Source organism: Microchirus variegatus, assembly GCF_963457635.1.
Source record: "Microchirus variegatus genome assembly, chromosome: 13".
NCBI lineage: Eukaryota > Metazoa > Chordata > Actinopteri > Pleuronectiformes > Soleidae > Microchirus > Microchirus variegatus.
Window position 1 is genome coordinate 15,959,206 of NC_139814.1, and position 22,790 is coordinate 15,981,995.

At 39.3% G+C, this 22,790-nt stretch overlaps 1 protein-coding gene across 1 annotated transcript in view; it reads right to left on the reverse strand.

Moving 5' to 3' along the window:
• Positions 1-16,439, reverse strand: part of calcr (calcitonin receptor) — a gene marked incomplete at its 3' end in the record, with an annotated part of 31,581 nt that extends 15,142 nt beyond the window's left edge. Inside the window, exons 1-12 of the mRNA XM_083899526.1 lie at positions 16,420-16,439; positions 13,150-13,297; positions 12,815-12,922; positions 8,385-8,495; positions 8,278-8,282; positions 6,485-6,557; positions 6,299-6,409; positions 6,104-6,210; positions 5,612-5,780; positions 5,143-5,253; positions 4,854-4,966; positions 4,019-4,110 (exon numbers count right to left, since the gene is read on the reverse strand). Coding sequence (XP_083755652.1) covers positions 4,019-4,110; positions 4,854-4,966; positions 5,143-5,253; positions 5,612-5,780; positions 6,104-6,210; positions 6,299-6,409; positions 6,485-6,557; positions 8,278-8,282; positions 8,385-8,495; positions 12,815-12,922; positions 13,150-13,237 — 1,088 coding nt within the window. The 5' untranslated portion in view covers positions 13,238-13,297; positions 16,420-16,439. The remainder of the gene's footprint in view (positions 1-4,018; positions 4,111-4,853; positions 4,967-5,142; positions 5,254-5,611; positions 5,781-6,103; positions 6,211-6,298; positions 6,410-6,484; positions 6,558-8,277; positions 8,283-8,384; positions 8,496-12,814; positions 12,923-13,149; positions 13,298-16,419) is intronic.
• Between the last annotated feature and the right edge of the window lie 6,351 nt (positions 16,440-22,790).

Here is a 22,790-nt window from a genome sequence, read left to right on the forward strand (position 1 = left end):
CCTACAAAATCTGCTCTGGATAACATCTGCATTCAGGAGGTCAGCGCCCGTCACCATGTCAAGTTTTACAACTCCTGGTTCGGAGAAACGCGAGGCCAACAAAGTAACTCATCCAAATATTGTTACAGAACATAGTCATTTCTCCCCATGGCTTCATTTCAGGGTTTTTAAACGTATTGTGCCATTAAAAACAATGAGTATTAAGTCCCTTCCCACATATAAACGTACAGTGATATAAAGCATGTCCAGAGACTTCAGCGCAGTCTTTTTCCTGAGTTTATATTGGATATTCCCACATTACATAGATGTTAAACTGAATATCACGTCTTTTGTGTTTGAATTCTTAACAATTTGAATTTTAACAGCTGACTCTTAATGAATTAATCTCATAATTCTGAGTGACTTTAATCTCATAATTCTGAGTGACTTTAATCTCAAAATTCTGACTATTTCTTTAATCTCAAAATTCAGACTTTTTCTTTAATCTCAGAATTCTGACTATTTAATCTCAGAATTCAGACTTTAATCTCAGAATTCTAAATGACTTTAATCTAAAGTGACGTTAATCTCAGAATTCTGAGTGACTTTGATCTAAAGTGACGTTTATCTCAGATTTCTGAGTGACTTTAATCTAGAGTGACGTTAATCTCAGAATTCTGAGTGACTTTAATCTAGAGTGACTTTAACCTCAGAATTCTGAGTGACTTTAATCTAGAGTGACTTTAACCTCAGAATTCTGAGTGACTTTAATCTAAAGTGACGTTAATCTCAGAATTCTGAGTGACTTTAATCTAAAGTGATGTTAACCTCAGAATTCTGAGTGACTTTAAGATACAGTGACTTTAATCTCAGAATTCTGAGTGACTTAAATCTAGCGTGACTTTAATAGCAGAATTCTGAGTGACTTAAATCTAGAGTACCTTTAATCTCAGAATTCCGAGTGACTTAAATCTAGAGTGACTTTAATCTCAGAATTTTCATTCGGAGAAACGCACGGCCAACAAAGTAACTCATCCAAATATTGTAACAGAACATAGTCATTTGTCCCCATGGCTTCATTTCAGGGTTTTTAAACGTATTGTGCCATTAAAAACAATGAGTATTAAGTCCCCTCCCACATATAAACTTACAGTGATATAAAGCATGTCCAGAGACTTCAGCGCAGTCTTTTTCCTGAGTTTATATTGGATATTCCCACATTACATAGATGTTAAACTGAATATCACGTCTTTTGTGTTTGAATTCTTAACAATTTGAATTTTAACAGCTGACTCTTAATGAATTAATCTCATAATTCTGAGTGACTTTAATCTCATAATTCTGAGTGACTTTAATCTCAAAATTCTGACTATTTCTTTAATCTCAAAATTCAGACTTTTTCTTTAATCTCAGAATTCTGACTATTTAATCTCAGAATTCAGACTTTAATCTCAGAATTCTAAATGACTTTAATCTAAAGTGACGTTAATCTCAGAATTCTGAGTGACTTTGATCTAAAGTGACGTTTATCTCAGATTTCTGAGTGACTTTAATCTAGAGTGACGTTAATCTCAGAATTCTGAGTGACTTTAATCTAGAGTGACTTTAACCTCAGAATTCTGAGTGACTTTAATCTAGAGTGACTTTAACCTCAGAATTCTGAGTGACTTTAATCTAAAGTGACGTTAATCTCAGAATTCTGAGTGACTTTAATCTAAAGTGATGTTAACCTCAGAATTCTGAGTGACTTTAAGATACAGTGACTTTAATCTCAGAATTCTGAGTGACTTAAATCTAGCGTGACTTTAATAGCAGAATTCTGAGTGACTTAAATCTAGAGTACCTTTAATCTCAGAATTCCGAGTGACTTAAATCTAGAGTGACTTTAATCTCAGAATTTTCATTCGGAGAAACGCACGGCCAACAAAGTAACTCATCCAAATATTGTAACAGAACATAGTCATTTGTCCCCATGGCTTCATTTCAGGGTTTTTAAACGTATTGTGCCATTAAAAACAATGAGTATTAAGTCCCCTCCCACATATAAACTTACAGTGATATAAAGCATGTCCAGAGACTTCGGTGCAGTCTTTTTCCTGAGTTTATATTGGATATTCCCACATTACATAGATAATGTATAAACTGAATATCACTTCACGTCTTTTGTGTTTTGAATTCTTAACAATTTGAGTTTCAACAGCTGACTCTTTTAATGAATTCATTCTGTAATTATAGTGTGTGCTCTTTTCTCCCTCCTGGGATTAAGGGGGTACATTGGCAGGAACATCCTTAATGAGCAAAGCACCGAGTCGCACACGTTTCTAATAAGACGAGAGCACACCAACACACTCCGCGGACGTCACACCTCCGCAGGTTTGAATCCTAAATATCCATGAAATAAACTGTGCTCGAGAACAAAACCAAGTTGGCATGAAATTAGTGAAAGTTAAGTTGTGTGTGTGTGTAAGTTATACTCCGGGAAGCAGCTGAGCTGGTTTCACGGGTTTTGCACTATTTTGCATTCATTTCTGGCAGCGGAGATGGGTTTTAATTTTCCATTAGAGTCCACAGTGACGCTTTACACACGGCACAGTTCTTCTAACATATTTATTCTATATTAAAAATTTGCACTAGCGTATGAATGAAACCTAAATCCTCCTTTTTGCTTATTTACTGTGGCTGAAGGGCAAATGTCTGTGCAGACCGAGACCAGAGAGTCGACTGTGATGAGTAATTAAAGAGACTGGAGGAAAACAAAGCCCAACACCATCTGTGTACCGATCAGTTCTGCTGACGACAGCGCAAATCTACCCGCGATTCATCATTTTAATCACCGCGAGCTGTGTTAGCCATTTTCCATTTTCAGTCCTAAACATTCACCAAACATCACCATGAAAGTCACGGTCTGTAATTGATTTTAAAAGCAACTATTTTTAAATCTTATTTATTGAAATCTTATTTGGTGTCAAGCGAGATCACTTTTCTCCTGCTTATATATTGATCCCATAGACCATAATGTGATTTTTTAAATGTTTTATTTTTTTTTATAAACAGATACTTCCAGTTTCCTTAGTGAAGTCATTATTAGGGAGTAAGAATATAGTAAAAAAAAATAAAAAAATCATGGTGACTCCATTGGTTGCAAAAGAACTCTCTTTGAATTAAAGTCTATGGGGAAATGAGCCGAATTCTCACTTATTTTATTATCTTATTTTATATTAATTCCTTGAGGGTTAAAGGTCATATATACATTAATAATTTGGAAAATGATGTGTCCTATGTGTCATATGATCATATGAGTGGACACCAGTATACCAATGTCGGCATTGTCCCCTGGTAGCAGGTGACGTCTAGGAGCTTTTGTTTGGTGCTGAATTGCGATTCTGGAGTCTTTAAAACTAAGACTTCAGATCATTTTGGGCGACTTCACGACCGGTTGCCATTTAATTAATCCACGGGTCAGTCCAGTAGGGGGCAGAAATGATCTTGTGAAGTGTTTTGCTGACCCCGTTTGCCATGTTGCTAAAACAGATGTTAACTGGTAGAACAACGTTGACCCAGTGTGAACCCAAAGATAATCCTGACACTTCACTGATTTGTGTGGCAGCGTTTTTGGATACGGTTATAAATCCAGTGCTGAAGGCCAAGTAAGTGGGGAAAAAAAAAAAAAAAGTTTTCACGGTGCTTCAAAAAAATTATACATCACTATATTCCGTTTTTAAAGTCATTATTTTTTCCTAAATTCAATCTGTTTAAATCCTATCTTTTGAGCCCAGTCTCGTCTCCTGAGCAGAGCTAAATCTTACACCCCCGGAGTCTTTAACCTTCAAAATATTGCAATGAAATGAAGCATATTTCCTTCTTCTTTTTTTACCCCAAACTACTTCATTTATTGATGGCGACACAGACATAAGGAGGGTTTAAATAAATAATATCAAAAGCATGTTTTGAAGCAGCGACTGCAACTAGAGCTACACAACATATTGTCACAACAATCACACTAGGGGGGAGGAGGGAAATATTACATTTCGTCCATTACCTGAAGTAGAAGAAGATGGCCAGAGAGATGAGCAGGGATGTTATGGACAAAGCGTGTCCCACAATTGCCATGTAAAACAGGATGAAAGCCGACTGCATAAAAAAACAAAAACAAGATAGAGATGATGTAGCATCATAAGTAGGAAAATTAGTAAATAAAACAGTGCATTTGTATGTGCAGTGTATGTGACATATGTGACATGTGTCATTTTGTCTCATGGCTTCGTTATTGTTTGATATTTTTTTTTTCTCCTTTGCTGTGTTTAAAATATACCTTTTTGGTTCAATAACCCAAAACATTTCCTTCGTTCTACATTCATCCTTTTTTAAAAATATAAATGTATAAATGTCCATTATAAATACGCCTAATAATAAAGGTTTATGGTTAGTGCTGGACACGTTAACGCTGTCGACGTCCAGGCACCGTTTACCAGTTAGCTCCATTAGCTGCATTAGCTCCTTTAGCGCCGTTAGCGCGACAACAGTCGAATGTAGCGAAAAGAGCAGCGCTACAAACAACCAGCGTAACTGTGTCCGGTGTGCCTCTGTTTTTAAAGTTTAGCGTCACTTAAGCGACTCACTTTAACAAACAGGGAGTCACGTAAAAAACATGACGTCACATTTCCAGTTAGCCGTCATGGAAACGCACCATGTGTTACTGTGGTTGACGCCGCTAACACGTTAACGTACCCAGCTACCTATTTCTGGAACAATGTTAACCCACAACACATGCTCCAAATATCAGACTTCAGGTAACAGAAATAAATAATAATAAAAGTAATTATGCCATCATGCAGCAGATTAATTAAAACGTCGCTTTATCTTCGGCAGATTACCTTCAATTTAGCGTTGGTGTTTTCGATGCAGAGTGTGTAGTTGGACCAAGTCCTGTTTGTATCCGGGTGGCGAAACCACTGCCCGTCCTCCTTGCAGTGCTTAGTGGCCTTTTCTGCAAACAACAATTAAGTGATAAATATCACTCATTTGTTGTCCCGACTATAGGCAGCCATATAATTAGGTTCCGTTTAAAACTTGCTGAATAATTCAGCATTTGGAACAATTAATATGTAATAATATATGCTCCAAAGGTATTTAAACAAAGAGGTGAGAGTTTCCCTCGCTCACCTGTCGGGTCAAAGTCCGGGAAATAGTTGGGGCAGTTTTGAGCCGTGTACGTCCCTGCTGGAGTATCGTCCCAGCACAACCAGCCGTCCCAGTTACGACTGCAGTACAACCCTAAAAAAAAAAGAAGACACATAGGTGAGTGTTAAAGGTGCATTATGTAATAAATCTAAAGCAACTGGCCGTAAAATCCTCCTAATATGTCACAGAGACTCAGGAATAATGTTCATATAACAAACAACAACAACAGTACAGCCAACATATTTGCATTAAAACATTTTTTTTGCAGACTGCAAATCAAGTTTATGTTTTGAAATCATGTTTTGGCATGTGGCGCCACCTACCGCCGTCTACCAATCATTGCAGTCAGTAGAGTCTCAGCTGCCGAGCAACCACGGGTTGCCAGTTACGACTTTGGCCACATTGTTACATATGGCGCATTTTAAATGTTCCCAAAGATAATATAACTTACCCGATTTATTATAAGCTGCGTCTCGGTTCATTTTCTCAAAGCACTTGTACTGGCTGTCGAGGATTTTGACATTCCGCTCCAGTTCTTGCTCCTCGCGGTGAACCGCCGGACTGACCGTGGCCTCGTCAGCCGGTTGAACCTCGATGTCTCCCGAGAGCTGGGCAGCTGCCTTCATTTTAGTGACACACACACACACACGCACACATGCACAAACACAGCCTTTATCAGTCAGGGTAAGGCAATAAGCAGTGATTATATTTCTTAATATAATCAATATGCTAATACGAAGAAGAAGAAAGCAAGGACTGGAATATGTTGGATGCTAATTTTATCTAATTAAATCATAGTAACCTGGTCATAGATGAAATCTGTGCTTATTACTAAAATATTGAATGAGGTTTATTCGTGGAAGCTTCATGCTGAATATAATTATTGTCAACTTTTCTCCACAATCCTCCTGATGAACGGATATTTTCTAAAACAATATATAACCTTAAGTTTAATGGTGACGGCACACTGTGTGTAGTTAGTCCAGGTCTTGTTGCTGTCTGGATGGCGATACCATTGCCCGTCCTCTCCGCAGTACTTGGTTGCCTTTTCTAACGGAAATAATAAAAGCACATGAATTTATCCTGAATTACAGAATGACTGCAACGGTAAACAAAAGATCGTACTCTACGTCCTTACCTGTGTTGTCCCAGTTGGAAAAATACCTGGGGCAGTTTTGGGAAGCGTAGGTTCCTGCCGGGGTGTCGTCCCAGCACAGCCAGCCATCCCAGTTACGAGTGCAGTGCGCACCTAAAAACACCAACAAATACACTCTTAAGAATAAATAGTTAAAGGGGAAAAGCTCTGTAGAGACAGTATCTGTACCTGATTTGTTCAAAGGTGGATCACTGTTTATTTTCAACAGACAGTTGTATTCATTCTCGAGGATCTTCACTTTCTGTGGAAAAACAATGACATGTTACGGTCAAAGCTGAAACAATGAATTATTAATTCCTATTTTGATAATCTATTAATCGAATTTAAGCTTTTTTTTCATTATTAAAACTTCTTAAATGTGAATATTTTCTTCGTTTCTTTGCTCCACATTACAAAGAAATCACTCAATCAAGACATTCGAGAACATCGTCATTTCCAAGTTTGACAAACGATGATCAACGTTTTTTGGTTAAAATTTTCAACGATTAATCGAGAAAATAACCGACAGGTGAATCGTGACAGAGCAGGAAAGTGAGTGTCACATGGATACTTTTTTTGTGTTGCTTATTTCCACATTGGCAGACACTGACAAAAATGTCATCCGGAACCACAAATGGGACATTGAGGAAAGCAGTGATGAACAATTTGTGGGTTATAGGGTGTGCGATAGTGCAACAGCGAGGACATATTTATTGATCGTTCATCAGCTCCAAAACCGCTGAATCTGCTTCACGAGCGACGCTGACCTCTGCAGTAAAGGGTGACCGTGTTTTGTTTAGAGCGACAGTATCTGCATCCTCAGTTTATAAAGCATGATAATCAATGCTGTATAACAATGTTGTTCCAAGCGTAGTGCGGTAAAGGAGTAGTATGTCACTTGTGTGCAGCTGGCAAAACAAAAGTCCCAGTTTGATGTCCTGGGGGAGAGTGGGATCATGGGAATTTTTGTCTTGTCTTGTTTGGTTCCCCTCTGGATTTGGTCTTTATGGGGAGAGCTTCAGCGGCAAAAAGCACCACAAATAGCATTGAGTAGTCATGATCCATTAGTGACCATGACTTTTACGAGTATTTCTCTGGGTTTAATGAGCTCCAGAAATGTTTTTGACTATTGTAAGTAAACAACTTAAGGAAATATATATCATAAGTCTTGTGTTTTTCCATCTTGAACTCAGAGCAGTATACACAGAGGCTATAAGAATGAGCAAGGCAGAGTGTCTTATATCCTTTTTTTCCCACCACAATCTAGACTATCTGATTAAAAAATGTATATATATATAAAACTTTCACCAATATATAAACATACCTGATCAAAAAGTACACAAAACGTTTAAAATCCGATTGAATTTGTGAAATTTGTAAATAAGCCACAGTTCGCCCAAAACGCCCAACATTTTCAAAACTTGTTCCTGGTCCCATTGCTGACATTTCCTGAAAGTTTTGTCCAAATCCGTCCGTGACTTTTCGAGTTATGTTGCTAACAGACAGACGGAGAGACAAACGAACTCCGGAGAAAATGTATACCTCCTTGGCGGAAGTAAATGAATCATAACACATGAGAATGCAAAAAAAAAACACATTTGTAAAGTCTGATTATGTGACCTATAAACACACACCCCCAGGATGTCCATATAAGGAGTTGTGCATTATTCCCACAGCAATTTACCGTGGGTGCACCTGTGAGCACTAAGGGTTAAGCCACTCTCAAGTTTGAACAAGCTAGTTTCCTGGAAAAGTGAAACATGAATACATTTGAGATTTGAGTTAGATTAGCGAAGTTTTGTCACATATTTTAAGGAAAACCTCCCTTGTAAAAACAGTGTGATAAGATAAGTGCACGAGAGATGATTTATTACCCTGGGTCTCTTCTCATGGTTGGTTGAACAGTGTGTATAGTTGGTCCAAATACTTCCGCTCTTTGCTTGGTGAAGCCATTGCCCGTCCTCTCCACAATATTTGGTTACCTTCTCTGAAAAGGCATAATTATGTGATTAACACTATAAGTAGGTGAATTCCTCGTGAGAGGGTGAGATTATATATATATATGTATTATAAAACTCTTATTGCTCACCTGTCGGCTCCATGTCGGCAAAATAACTGGGGCAGTTTTGGGAAGCGTGGGATCCCGCCGGCGTGTCGTTCCAACACAGCCAGCCATCCCAGATACGATTACAGTACAGACCTGTGGCAACAAGAAGACAACATTTTTCTTTCTTTTAAATAAATGATGTCTACTACTACATGTAAAGAAATGTCAGTGGAAAGTATCAGTACCTGGTTTGTCATATTCTGGATCTTTCTTCATTTTCTCCGAGCATTTCTTTTCACTTTCAAAGACGAGTTTTTGGACACCGGCGATGTTAACGTCAGCGGCGTCTGTCGTAGCAGAGTCTCTTAGGAAATGTTTCACTTCCTTCATAACAGAACATTTATAATTAGTAAATAAGTGTACAAAAAAAGCAACTGGGGCAAACTCGTGAGCATTCGAATACCTCTAATTTGTCCTTTGACGAACGCTGACAGGCGGAGCCAGTCTCAACCCAGTTACCCGTTTTGTCGCAATATTTGGTAACGTTTTCTGTAAAAGAATTAAACATTTATTAATCTATTGGCAAATTGACACCATAGATGACGTCTACCACTTTCTCCTCCACATGAGGGCCATGGGGCTGCTGTTACGTAGACCGTTATCCATCCCAGAGCCAACACACGGGTAAGAACCGTTCACATTCACACCTACGGTCAATTTAGAGCATCCGGTTAACATCTGCACGATCGGACTGTGGGAGGGAACCGGAGAACCCGGAGGAACTCCATGCACACACATGGGGGGGAACATGCAAACTCCTTTGGTCAGACCGTGTCGCAAACCCAGGTGTTTTTGCTGTAAGGCAGGATGATTGACTTATTTTCAAACCAAGAAATCTAGCTGGGCTAGACATCGTCAGCCACCAGGAAGCAACAGGTGATGACAAATTTAAAGGTGCATTTTGTAATAAATCTAAAGCAACTGGCCATTAAATCCTCCTAATATGTCACAGAGACTCAGGAATAATGTTCATATAACAAACTGAACTCACCAACAACAACAGTACAGCCACAATATTTGCATTAAAAAAAGTATTTTGCAGACTGCAAATCACGTTTATGTTTTGAAATCATGTTTTGGCATGTGGCGCCACCTACCGCCGTCTACCAATCATTGCAGTCAGTAGAGTCTCAGCTGCCGAGCAACCACGGGTTGCCAGTTACGTCAGAAAAGGAAACCTAAAAGACCTCGGTATTTTGAATTTGAACGTAGTAACCGTTTTTGGCCACATTCTTAAAACCAGCGCAAAGGTATGTAAGGTACATCAAAAAGTGCATTTAAAAAATAATAAAACAACTGTCCTTTTCATACCTCATAGTGCGTTTTGAGCAACGTGCATGTAATCAAAAAGGTGCACAATAATAGCATCAGTTTCTTTTTATGACCCACAAACATCTCAAAGTTCCTTTGACAGAATACAAAAGGACTAACGCTGCGATCAAACCTATCAGACTATTTTTGGAATGTGTGTGGGAATCTTTGAGGGACAGAGAAAAGTGTTTATCTCGTTATTTCTTCAGTTATTTGTGGTGAAACTAAGAAGTTAGTTATAGATCCACTATTCCAATGTGAGCCCATAATACATGAAGGTTTATCCGAAAAAGCCTCATAAACTGTACAGGATTACAAGTAAGGAACATGCCCACTAGAGAATCTCTATATTATTTGGCTCTGTCTTTCTCAGTGGTACCATTTGTTGGCATCACCCAAAAACCCCATAAATCTGACCCCGAATTTTTGAGGTTTTTGGAGTCATTTTCTGGAATATTCTAAAAACCACATGTACTTGGGATCCACGACTGGCGGGCTGAGAATGAGATCACATTATTGCTGACAACGCCAACCGTAGCACGGATGCCTACTCTTCTCCGACAGCTCATCAAGTGTTCAACAATTGTCTCCCCCACAGCCTGGAATCGGCAGCTTCACGTTCTTTAAAAAAAATAAAATAAAGAAATGCTGTCATAGGGGACCGTTTATGTCAAAGGCATTTTGGGAAGAACCTTTATGGGACTTCTCTTAAAAAAAAAAAAAGCACCGTCTCTGGTTTCTCATTTGCATTCTCTCTCCTCATCCATCACTCTGAATTTGAGCTCCCCGTCTTTTATGTAATCCCCCGTTCTTCTTATTATTTTTCATCATATGAAATGTTCTCTCTGTCCTCTCTGTCACATTAGGTAGTAACAATTCAAGGTTTTCACTCTGTTTTGTCTGTGACAAAAACCCCAACATGCTTACTTTTGCTACTACTACTAAATCGATGTATAATACAAATTAAACAAATTGGTAACACTTTGGCCTGGTCCCAATACCTCCCCTAACCCAAAATTTTTGCCGTAACCCTAAATTTTGCGCTTTCAGATGTGGGTGTGGGGGGGAACAACTTTGTTAAAAGTATGTTTTTTTGCAAATAAGCGCGTTAAAATGTCGAAATGTGTTGGAATATGTTGGTTTGATATACATCCAAAGGACCGTTGAGCTTTGAACACTGTCAGAAAATAACTGACGATTTGTGAAAGCAGCTAGCTAACTAGCTAGCTAGCGAACAGCAACATGTGACGTAGGTTAGCACGTTTGTTACTTTCACTACGCTAATTTGCACATAGTGGTGTCCCAATTCCATAGGGAAACCACTTCCCTCAACCAGGGGAATTTACAGTTGAGGGCGCTCCAAACTTGGACATTTTAAGGGAGAGGTATTGGGACGGGGCCTTTATATTAGGGAACACACATTCACCATTAATTAGGTGCTTACTAACATATAAATAGCATACTAGCCCTTTATTAGTAATCATTAAGCATGTATTAACACCTTATTCTACCTCCATTACGACGTGAATTAACATTTTTCCTACACGAGGTGTTAATATGTGCTTAATATTTACTAGTAAAGGGCTAATATGCTACTTCTGTGCATGTTAGTGAGCACTTAGTTAATGGTGAATATGTTTTCCTTAATATAAAGTGTAACCAACCAAGTGCACTCATAGTTTAGTTATGAGCTATTATTGTATGGACGTGAACAACAGTAATAACTAGAGAAAAAGAACCAGCTGAGCATGTTTGACGTATGAATTTCGAATGTAAGAGGAGATTCCAAAATATTATTAATATTTATTTGCACTATAGTTGGAACTGCTGACTCAGCAGCCCCAGCCATTAATAATAAAGAAAAACAGGAAAATTGTAGTTGGGACTGCAGGGAAAAGCATTACTTACTAACTAACAATCAGCCTTTTGTGTAGGTGCAGCAATAATTCAGTTAGGACTTAACTAATGTCCTATGGGCTGTTATTGCCATGCCTAGAGTTGCTAGGGCGGCTAATACAAAAGAACAAGCGTGACCCTCCGCCAAGACCGAGAAGGAAAGAGCAACAGAAAATGAAATCTAAGGAAAGTGAATTGCAGTACGAGCGTGCACTGATGCAACGAATGGCAAAATCGCTTCGAGCAGAGAGACTTTGGCCGTAGCTATAATAACACATTTATTCACTGCTCAACATACATCACATTTTGCTTCGGGATACGATGCGTAACGCACAGTTTACGCAACTGCTCGAGACCCCGTACGTCAGCTAACTTTGACTGTTTATGGGACATTGGGATAGATCTGGCCCGTACGAGGAAAACGGTAACAACAACTCGCCTCAGCTGGAATGACATTGTGCTTATCCTCCTAATAAAACCCACACAGTCATTAAATGCCCAACTTAAAAAATGAAACGAGAATGCTGTGTGCTTGCGGTGGAAAAGTGCGGTAGAATGAGTTCAGCGGCGATGCAGCGGTGATAACTGTCAGATTACAGCGGCCAAGCTTTTAATCTGCACGGGTGTTTTTAGGACTTTAACGAGTCATCTGGTTTCCGAACAACTGGTAAAACAGCCAGCGACTGTGGAGGCATGAATGAATCAGCTAAAGCCAGTGAGGTAATTCAAGAACTCCACTTCTATGTACTTTAGCTCACCGTGATCATGGATATATTTGGTGGAAATGGAAAAATCTTAAACGTAAACTCAAATCAAATTAATCTCAGTTACACGAAAGACTGGATTATTTCACTGTTCCCTGCCGATCTGGAATAATAAATGCATGTTCTCCCCGTGTGTCCATGGGTTTCCTCCAGGTTCTCCAGGTTTGCTCACACGGTTCAAAAACATTCAGATTTGGGGATTAGGTCAATTGGATTCTCAAACTGACCACAGGTGAGAGTGAATGATTGTCTCGGTGTCCCTGTGACGGACTGGTGACCTGTCCACCAGGGTGTGACCCCCCCCCCCCAACCCCCATTTCGCACTATGTCCGCTGAGATTGGCACCAGTAAGGATAAAGTGGTAGAAGATGAATCCAGAAAACTATTCCAAACTGCCCCCCCCCTGATTTGGTGTGTGTGTGTGTGTGAGAACATTCTTACCAGTTGCGTCCAGGTCGGGATGATCTGGACAGTGTTGTGTTACAGATGTCCCAGCTGGTGTCTCACCCCAGCAAAGCCAACCGTCCCATAAACGTCCACAGAATGAACCTCCAGAGAGGAAAAAAAAAAAAATACAAATAAAAAATGTAAGAAAACTAATCAACACATTATTTTCACACATTCGTCTCTTCAGTTGTGTCTTTCTCTCTTCTAAAAAGCCCTTGAAGTGTTTTCACCACCGTTATCTGACCCAACGTTATTAATGCGATGCTCCTCCCCAGATGACAAATCGATTTGGGGGATTTAAAAGCCTTCAAATAATTTGGACTTCTCACCGGTTCTGTTGTCTTGGTGGTCTTTGTTGGACAGCTCGAGACACTGGTATTGACTCTGGCTCACCGCGTGATTCGATCCCGCTGTCATTTGCTGTCCAGGCGTGAGCGACGGCTCTGAGATTTGCTCAGTGTCTGTCGCGGCCCTGTGCTGTAGAGACAATGCGACATGGACATGAGGTGGTGGAAGGAAATGGAGCGAGTAAATGATGTCGTTGCGGATTTTGGGATTAGGCCGTTTGCACGCTCTAAAATTGTCCGTAGGTGTGAGAGTTGTTTGTCTCTGTGTCCATGTGATGGACTGGCGATCTGTCCAGGGTGTACACACTTAGAAATAAGTGCTAAGTAGAACCATATAAGGTTCTTCGGCTTGTCCTCATAGGAGAACCCTTTTTGGCTCCAAGTAGAACCTTTTTATAAAGGTTCAACCTGGAAACCTTTGGAGGGTTCCACCTGGAACCCTTTAAAACCCTCTATTCAGGAAAGGGGTTTTAAAGGGTTCTCTGGATCAAAATGGTCCTTACTGGAACCATTGGTGTTGCCAAGAAATGGTTCCAGGTAGAACCTCAGCCCTTGTAGAACAACTCTTTTGGAACCCTTATTTCTAAGAGTGTAGATGTCAGCTGGGATTGGCACCAGAGACCCTCATGTAGAGAATACAGCGCTAAAAGATGGAACATCAATGCATGAGATACCATCAAACTATGAACTACTATACCCCAAAGATATGAATTGTTTCTAAGACAAAACGTAGACAATACACTGCAGCTTCTGTGAGTTGCTAATTAGCGTTCTTATGAAAGCCAACCGTTACTTGTGGACGCGGAAAAGCGGGGAGTCCACATTCCCCTGACTATGAAAAAATTACACGTCCTGGGAGATGATTTCAATTAAAATATTCAAATGGTATGCGATAAAAAACAATCGAGTGGAAGAATGAGCTTACAAAGTTTCTGAGGACTCTTTAAAAGCTCATCTGACGAGGATTCCATTCCACTCTAAATTCCATCACTTTTCAGCTCACGGTATAGACACTATAATAAGCAGCTGTTTGGATGAGTAAATCTCATCCGTTGCTTGTGTTTTTGGAGGTTTCGTCGAAAGAATTGGCCGTGCTAAACGTTGACTTTTCATAATCCTGCTCCCACAAAGACGCCGTTTCGCTTCGACTTATCTCCGAGTGCAGCGCTGTCACTCGTGCTCCTGAATCATTTGAGGAAGTTTTGATAGATTGTCTCCACGCTCATTTAAAAAAAAATACATTCTTACCTGTGTGACTCAAGGCAAAAGACTTTGAACGTTGCTGTCCCGTGTAGCAGTTTAGCAGCCGTACATATGATGTCACTCCAAACATTGAAGTAAATGACGTCATACATACGACCACCAGGCCACCACCAATATCAACAGATGAGCTGGGTTTTAAAAAATAAAAAGAAAGAAAAGAACATCCTCTCTGTCCCCCTGGCTCCTTTTTTTAAAAAGCATTAGAAAAACACAGAATCAGAAACAATAAATCATTCACAACCTCAAAGTCAAGGTTGATGCTGAACGGCCAAAGGAAAAACTCAAATGGCAAACTTTTATTCCACTCCACAACGCTGATGAATAGTGGATTGTTAATCTAATGCAAGACAATAACTCAGCAAAGACGTGTATTTTTTCCTCAAGCGAAAAGCTTTTTAGAAAAATCCTGAAGTGAAAAGCGTCCGCGGGGGTCTGATGAATGCTGCCACCGAGCATCGGGGGGGGGGGGGGGGGGGAATGAAGTGCGGCTGTTTTTAAAGGGCTATTTTTAAGAGGGGACGCTCATTAACCCGACCGGAGTGATTTGTTGAAAGGGTGGCAGCTCCATCAAACGGGAAGGGAAAAAAAAAAATCTCACACGGTTTAAATTGGTTTTATTAAAACACTGTCATGGAACGCGGTGCCCGAATTGTGACACTTTAGCGACAACATTGTTAGAGCATTTACAAGTGATGGAGAAATGACATGACTTGAGACACTAGAAACGCACTTTTGAATATGACTCAGCCCTCTGAGCTGCACTATAAATCAGGCAGATTTTTTGCATTTGGCGACTTCAAACCCCTCCGACGTCCATGAATAACTTGAGGAAATAAATGCATATACTTGTGTGGATTAAGATTAAGTGGAGGAGTGGTTCTCAAACTTTCATAGTCATAACTGCCCACACACAATCTGACAAACTCGCCGCGTTCGCTCCTGTCTTTTATGTATTCGTTGAAAAACAGACTTGTGAACTCGTGTGACCTGTGTGTGCATATTTACGGTATATTTATGCACAAATTATCACTAATCCACTTAAGCACTTCAACATCTTGGCCACTGTTGGACGTCGGTACGATATTTAATCGTACTGGCGTGTTATGGCCTGAAGATGCATATTTAATCTTGCATATTTACATTTATGTGTTGATTTAATATGCGCGGTCACAAATCTACGCCATTATCTGCAACGTTAAAACACAGCGGGCGTAAATAGGTCGAGCAAAGTCTTTTACACAGGAGGCAGATTTATTCCCAATAAGATGATTTGCTCTCTCTCGTCATCATCATCATCATCCTCCTCTTCCTCACGTGGACTTCACACACTGGTGAAGCGAAATAGGATGAAGACAGAGTGAGAGATAAGGTGATTCTAATTGGTTTTATTTATTATAATTTTTTTCTATTTGCTTAATATATATGTATGTATATGTGTGTGTATATATATGTATGTATATATGTGTGTATGTATGTGTATGTATATATGTATATGTATGTATAAATGTGTGTTTGTGTGTATATATATATGTATATGTGTGTATATATGTGTGTGTGTGTGTGTGTGTGTATATATAGTATGTGTATGTGTGTATACATGTGTGTGTGTGTATATATATGTGTGTATGTATGTGTATACATGTGTATATGTGTATATGTATATGTGTATATATGTATATATGTGTATATATGTATATACATATGTATGTATGTTTTTTATCAAGTGGCAAAGCAAATTATGAATTATAATTCATTTGAAAAGGTCAATAAAATCTCATGCTGAGAAGAGAAAAGCATTAGACCACAGCACATTACATGTCTGCAGCACTTAATGATAATTGAATTCTGGGCTGCACCACGCACACATGCAGCGTACCGTACATAGAGAACAAAATGAGAAAGGTATACTTTTAAAAAGGTTCATTTTACAGAAATCCTTTTTCAATTTAAAAAAAAAAAGAAAAAAAAGAAGAAAAAGTGAGCACTTACCACCAGGAGAACCCAGAGGGTCCACAGGGAGCCCACACACTTCATAATCTTCCTCTCAAAGGCAAATCTGAGAAAAAGAAAGAGGAGAACGACGAGTTTTAAACTGTCATAGCGACATGTGTGTTACTATGAAAGTGACTGACTGGATAAAGATAGTGTGGCTGTTCCAAATCAGGAAGATAAACTCTCAGGAGAAGACATCATCAGCAAGGATTATTCTGAAATGCAAAACACTGCAGCAGGAGTACAGACACTACTTCACACACGTGTGTGTGTGTGTTGTAGAGAGAACGTCGACATGTGAAACAACGTTGGAGCGTTTGAGGAAGAGCACAGTAAAAAAGACAGAGTCACGATCACTCATAAAATGCCGCAGTTGAGGGTTATTAATCATCTTGTGCTGAGCTGGACGGCAGCAGCAGAGCTGCCAGTTTAGTAACTGATTGCACGAGAGATTAAAATTAACTTCAGGTCTCTTTGCTTTGGCGTGCCGAGTCCCCCGCTGGAAGCCCATCACTCTGCAGTTTGAACAGTTGGGAACAAACTACTGACGTTTTTTCCACAGACCACAGAGGCCCGGGGAGCAACCCCCCCCCCCTGTACTGTATGTCACGGGGAAACATTCTTAGGATGCTTGAGGAGGTATAAAAACATTACTATGACAAATAAAACGCCTAAAAAGTTATTATTACTCATCTCTGAGCAGAGATCCTCTGATTTTCCCTCAAATGTCTAAAAAAAAACCTGGAAATATAGTAGTTATTTGGAAATGATCACTATAATTAATTGTTCTGGATCTATTTAACGCCCAGATATATCCACCACCCTCTGTCTCATCTGTGTATAATGGAGATTATATTATTATTCTTGTAAGATAATTAACAGAAAAGAATAATCTGTTGCAGCTGCAGAAATCTGAAGATGAATGACTGTATTTGTATTGCGTGATTATGCATGGGTTTTGTGGATTAAACAAAGAGTTGATTGAGGAATAAAAAAAAATGAACAGTAGGAGAGAAAAAAAGATATAAATAGACTAAAAAGAATAAAAGTCAGCTTTGTGTTGAAGATGAATGGAAAGATATTTTTTTTTTCAATTTCAGGGCCTGTTGCTCACACCACGGTCTGAAACAGAATCTCAACCCCTGCTCAGCTGTTTTGAGTCCACCTCTGAACTCCGCTCATTATTCTCAGTATAATAACAAGCCTTTACAGTTTACCCATGTGGACCCTGCCCGCTGCCACAAAGCCACATATAAACAAACCTTTTTTCGTAGCTTTGCTTTGAAACGAGGCGAAGAGAAGAAAACCCAAAGAAACATAAAAAATAAAAAAAATAATAAAAAAGTCCAATCAGGGACAAAAGCATAAGAAAAGACGAGGGGGAGGGATGTATGGATCTAAACACAAGTCTATCTGTAAAAAAAAAACAAAAAACATCATCATTAAGCTGAAGCAGAGAATTCACTGCAGTCGATTTTCAGATAATCGCCTCCGGGTGAGCGCGAGCATATGAATGAGTCTAAAAGTGAGATACTGAGATATGGACGTGTTTCTACGAGTCCAGTAACAATAGATAAATGGTGAGGATGTCTGACCAGGGCTGCCTGTGAGGAACGAAGCTATTGGCTGTACCGAAATGATCACCTCATTTGCATAATTGGCCTGGTGTATGTAATTGTAATGGACCATGCACGACAAATTTGAAGTCACAATTCCAACCCTTTCTTTATCTGGGCTTGGGACTGGCAAAAGTGACCCAGAAGAGGTTTTTTTTATTATTATTTTTATTGATTTTTTTTGTGCAGTGATTTATTTTAGACAAATACAATTACAGGTTAGCCAACAGCGGCTTCACGCAGGCACGATTCATTTGCAGTGGTACTGCGGGTGCACAAGGAGAGGACTGGGCTTCACTGTGAGCTCACTGCAGCACCCGCTGTTTGTTGAGCGGTAAAGCGATACGTGCTTTCACGTCGGATGTGATAAATAACACCGGAAAAAGCCATTAGATTTGTAGCTTCGGTAGCAAAAGAGTCACCAGAGGGGTCTGAATACTCGCTAAATACAGGCGACGGAGTCAATAAGTTGGCAGCACTCTATCTGACTTTTGACTTTTCTGATGTGTCCTTCACGCAGTAAAGGCCCATACTGACATCACAGTGTCCTCACCTCAGCAGAGAGCCCTTATTGGGTAAAATCATAATAAATAAGTTAGAATGACAATAATAATCACAGACTCTTCCTACGCACAACCAATCTGACTCCACAGCTCATTTTAAAAGTAAAAAGGCCAGTAACTGTCCTGTAACTAAGTGCTTTTGCGCATTTTTCCTGAATATCTTTCAATATTTGGCAGTCATTTACAATTTACTGCATGTTAAAGTAGCGTATTAACAATTCAAAATTAAGAAAAACGTAACATTTTATTCGTTGCACATGTACACCAGACTTTGCGTGTTCAATTTGAGCACTATAAGACACATTTGAAATAATATCTGTTAAGAGTTTTTGTCTCAATGTCCAAAAACTGTAGTGTTGATAAAGACGCAGATTCGCCGGCTTCCTGCAACAGCGCAAGTGGAATTACCGTAATGACCACGTTTAACGTCTAACTTCTCAGCTTTCAGAAACTGTTGGAATTTTCCCAATAGCACAAACTGTTGCGTAATTACGGCAACGCAAAGTGAGCTAGCGCAAACGTGTCATCTACGAAAAAGAAAAATTAATAATAATAATAATTTTAATAATAAAGAAATCCCGATAAACAAATTTGTTGTAGCTAGTACTGTGTTAAACCTACATTTTTCATTTCGAACCCATTCAAACTACAAAACTAGCACTGTAATACGTTTAATTGCATCACTAAAATTTCACATCATGACTTTTGAGACCAGAATATTGTGATATGTTCATGTCGTGGTGCCCCGGGCACCAAAATGGGTAGAGCTGGCCCTGGAACAGCCAATCAGCATCCAACAAGACGTGTGTATATATGAGAAAACACTCATATGTATAGTTTATATTGCATTCGAAAACATATTTTTGTCACTTAAGAACGAAGGATTTGTCAAACAAGTTAACGAACACAATCTAAAAGATGCATGCGTGTGTTTTTGGCAGCGCAAGATGAAAGTATTCCCACATTATCACACGCAGCCTCACAGTCCATTATTAATGCATTTCCTCTGCTGCACATGTGACACCTCACTCGAACTCAAACCTCCAGGCTATATTAGAATTTCAGCAGGAGGGGACTCTTTATGCAACTGTGCTTTTTCTGCCTCGCCCATTAGCTCGACGTTCATCGCTAAACATAGACACCGGTGCGTTCTCCGGGCCGTTAGGTTCCGCCGCGGTACGAGAGCGGTGGGAGCGAAGAAGCGTGCGGGGTTCATTACGGAGATGAGACTCCCTGCGGTGATGACAAAGGAAAGCACTCAACAAAAAAAAAAAAATGTGGCTGTCATAACAGATGCACTCCAGAAATGCTGGTCAGCTTTTTAGCCACTGTGGCTGACATGACGAGGCAATTATAATATTTTACAACATTAATTACTACAACTTGTGTATAATAAAATCAACAATGAATTGCTTATGTGGTGACTGTTTGTGACCATGAGCAGACATCCAGTGTCAGTGTGGCTGATTAAACTATAAGATAAGATAGTCCTTTATTTGTCCCACAGCAAAGACAGTAAAGATGAAGATAATAAACATGCATTACCAAAAAGTACAATATATAAAGGTATTACCACTAAGACTATATATATGTGTGTGTGTATATATATATATATATATATATATATACACACACATATATAAATGGATATATGTGTATATATATACATGTGTGGTAATACCTATGTATATATGTGTGTATATATATATATGTATATATGTATGTATGTGTATGTATATGTGTGTATATATATTTGTATGTATATATATATATGTGTATAAATATATATGTGTATGTGTATATATATGTATGTGTATGTGTATATATATATATATATATGTATATATGTATGTATGTATGTATGTGTATGTATATATATGTATATGTGTGTATATATATATGTATGTATATGTGTATGTATATATATGCATGTATGTATAAAGTTAAAATGGAATGTGTCCAGTGCCTGTAGGAAGTATGTATTCCTATAGTGGGAGCTGAAGAAGATTTTTCAGTTATGCTAATGCATGATAAGGAACGTAAAGGCTAACATAATACAAGCACTGCAGATGGGCGTGGCTGACAGTCACAACAGCTAGCTTCGCTAATGCTGATCGAAAAATCAAAACATTTGCGTTGTGCCTAATGAGGTTGCACAGTGTTTGTATTATGTTAGCCCCTTGCTAATGCTAACCCGTAGCCTCGCTAGCTTACCTTTGGAAACGGGCTCCCCAAGTTAGCCGCAAAGTAGTAACATGCTAACGCAAAATGAATATGTGCTCGCATATTGGTGAATGGACACCGACTTTGTCGTTTCAGTATAGCACCGCTGCTGGCTGCTTGGTGCAGCGTGATAAATTAAAGTGAAAATTAAAATTCCTCCAAAAAATTTGAAAATCAAGGATGCACACCATCAGACCATGCTGGACTCATATCCAAAGTCTTAGGGCGATCTGACGAATGGTCACTGAGATATGCCTGTAACAGACACAACTTGCTTTATAGGTAGATAAACAGATATTGAGCATGTGATATTCTACATGTATATTGCACTTATAGTCACTCGTAAGTAATGAATCCTTTTTAAAAGTCATGTCTGACCTGAGCAGTACGTTTGTAAGTTTGTGAAAGCTAAAGACAAACGATGTGATCGTGTCCTCGGTCGCCGTCCCTCTCTTCTTATGTTTTCCCTTCGTCTTAATTTAGCCCTCTCCTCTCTCTTTCATCTCGGCACTATTCTGAGATCATTGCATCACTCTGGCAGCAAAAGAAAACACAGATTTTGTGCTGAAGGATGCAAGAGGCTCGATCCTGCCTTCCCCCCCTCCCCCCCCTCCTCCGCCCGCCATCATCATCAGACCCCATCACTCAGTCTGAAGGCGGCGCAGCCATACGGACGTGGTTTGGCGTCGTCCTCTTCCCCGGCTGCAACAAATGAGCTGGATTACGATAAAAGCGCCGAGCGGATTATTTTATGAAAAATGGTCAGAAATGTGGACGTTACCCACAATGCTGTCATATACGTCTTTGTGCCAAACTACGATCTTAAAGGAATCTCTTCACTGCCTTCACTTCTATACTAACACTTGAACACAGCAATCTGACTGAGCTATGGATTAGACATAATATTTGTGACTGTGGATTCTTGTTTGCAATGTTTGCATAAGATCTGCTTAAACCCTCACTTACTTTATATCGTGTATATATACCATTTTTTTATACTATACCCATATTGAACATTGCATCAGTGCTTGAAGCGGGCCTGCCGGCACTTCTTAATTTGACTATTTTGAGGACAGGCTCTTCTCACCAGATCATTATTATTATGGTCCAGAATAATAATCATTTCTCAGGGTACTTTACGTGATGTTCACCCGTTCTTCCGCTAGTCTTGCGTTTCTTTCTAGAATCTACGGCTTTCATTTTTCATTGTTAAAGGTGCATTCTGTAATAAATCTAAAGCAACTGGCCATAAAATCCTCCTAATATGTCACAGAGACTCAGGAATAATGTTCATATAACAAACTGAACTCACCAACAACAACAGTACAGACAAAATATTTGCATTAAAAAAAATGTTTTGCAGACTGCAAATCACGTTTATGTTTTGAAATCATGTTTTGGCATGTGGCGCCACCTACCGCCGTCTACCAATCATTGCAGTCAGTGGAGTCTCAGCTGCCGAGCAACCACGGGTTGCCAGTTACGTCAGAAAACGGAAAACCTAAAAGACCTCTGTATTTTGAATTTGAGTCTAGTAACTGTTTTTGGCCACATTCTTACATATGGCACCTTTAAATAAGTAGAATATCAATCAGGCAGATGATCTGCTGTGGCGACCCCTAAAGGTAGAGGCTGAAATAACTTATTGCGAATGTTTAGTTCTGGACTTTTTTGTTGTTGCTTATTTTAACCATAAAAGGGCCAGAAAATGATTCTGTGAGTAAATGCTTTTCCCCGAATTTTTCCACAAAAACTTCTAATATCTGGCACTGCATGTTAAAAATAGTGTATTAACAAAATACAATGAAGAAAAACAAAAGAAAATACTGTAGTTGTACATGAAAACCAGATTTTGCGTGTTTTGCCAAACTCTCACCTCTCTGGTGACAAAGACGCTGATTCGCCGGGTTCCTGCAACGACGCGAGCGGAATTACCGTAATAACCACACGTTGGCTTTGACGTGCA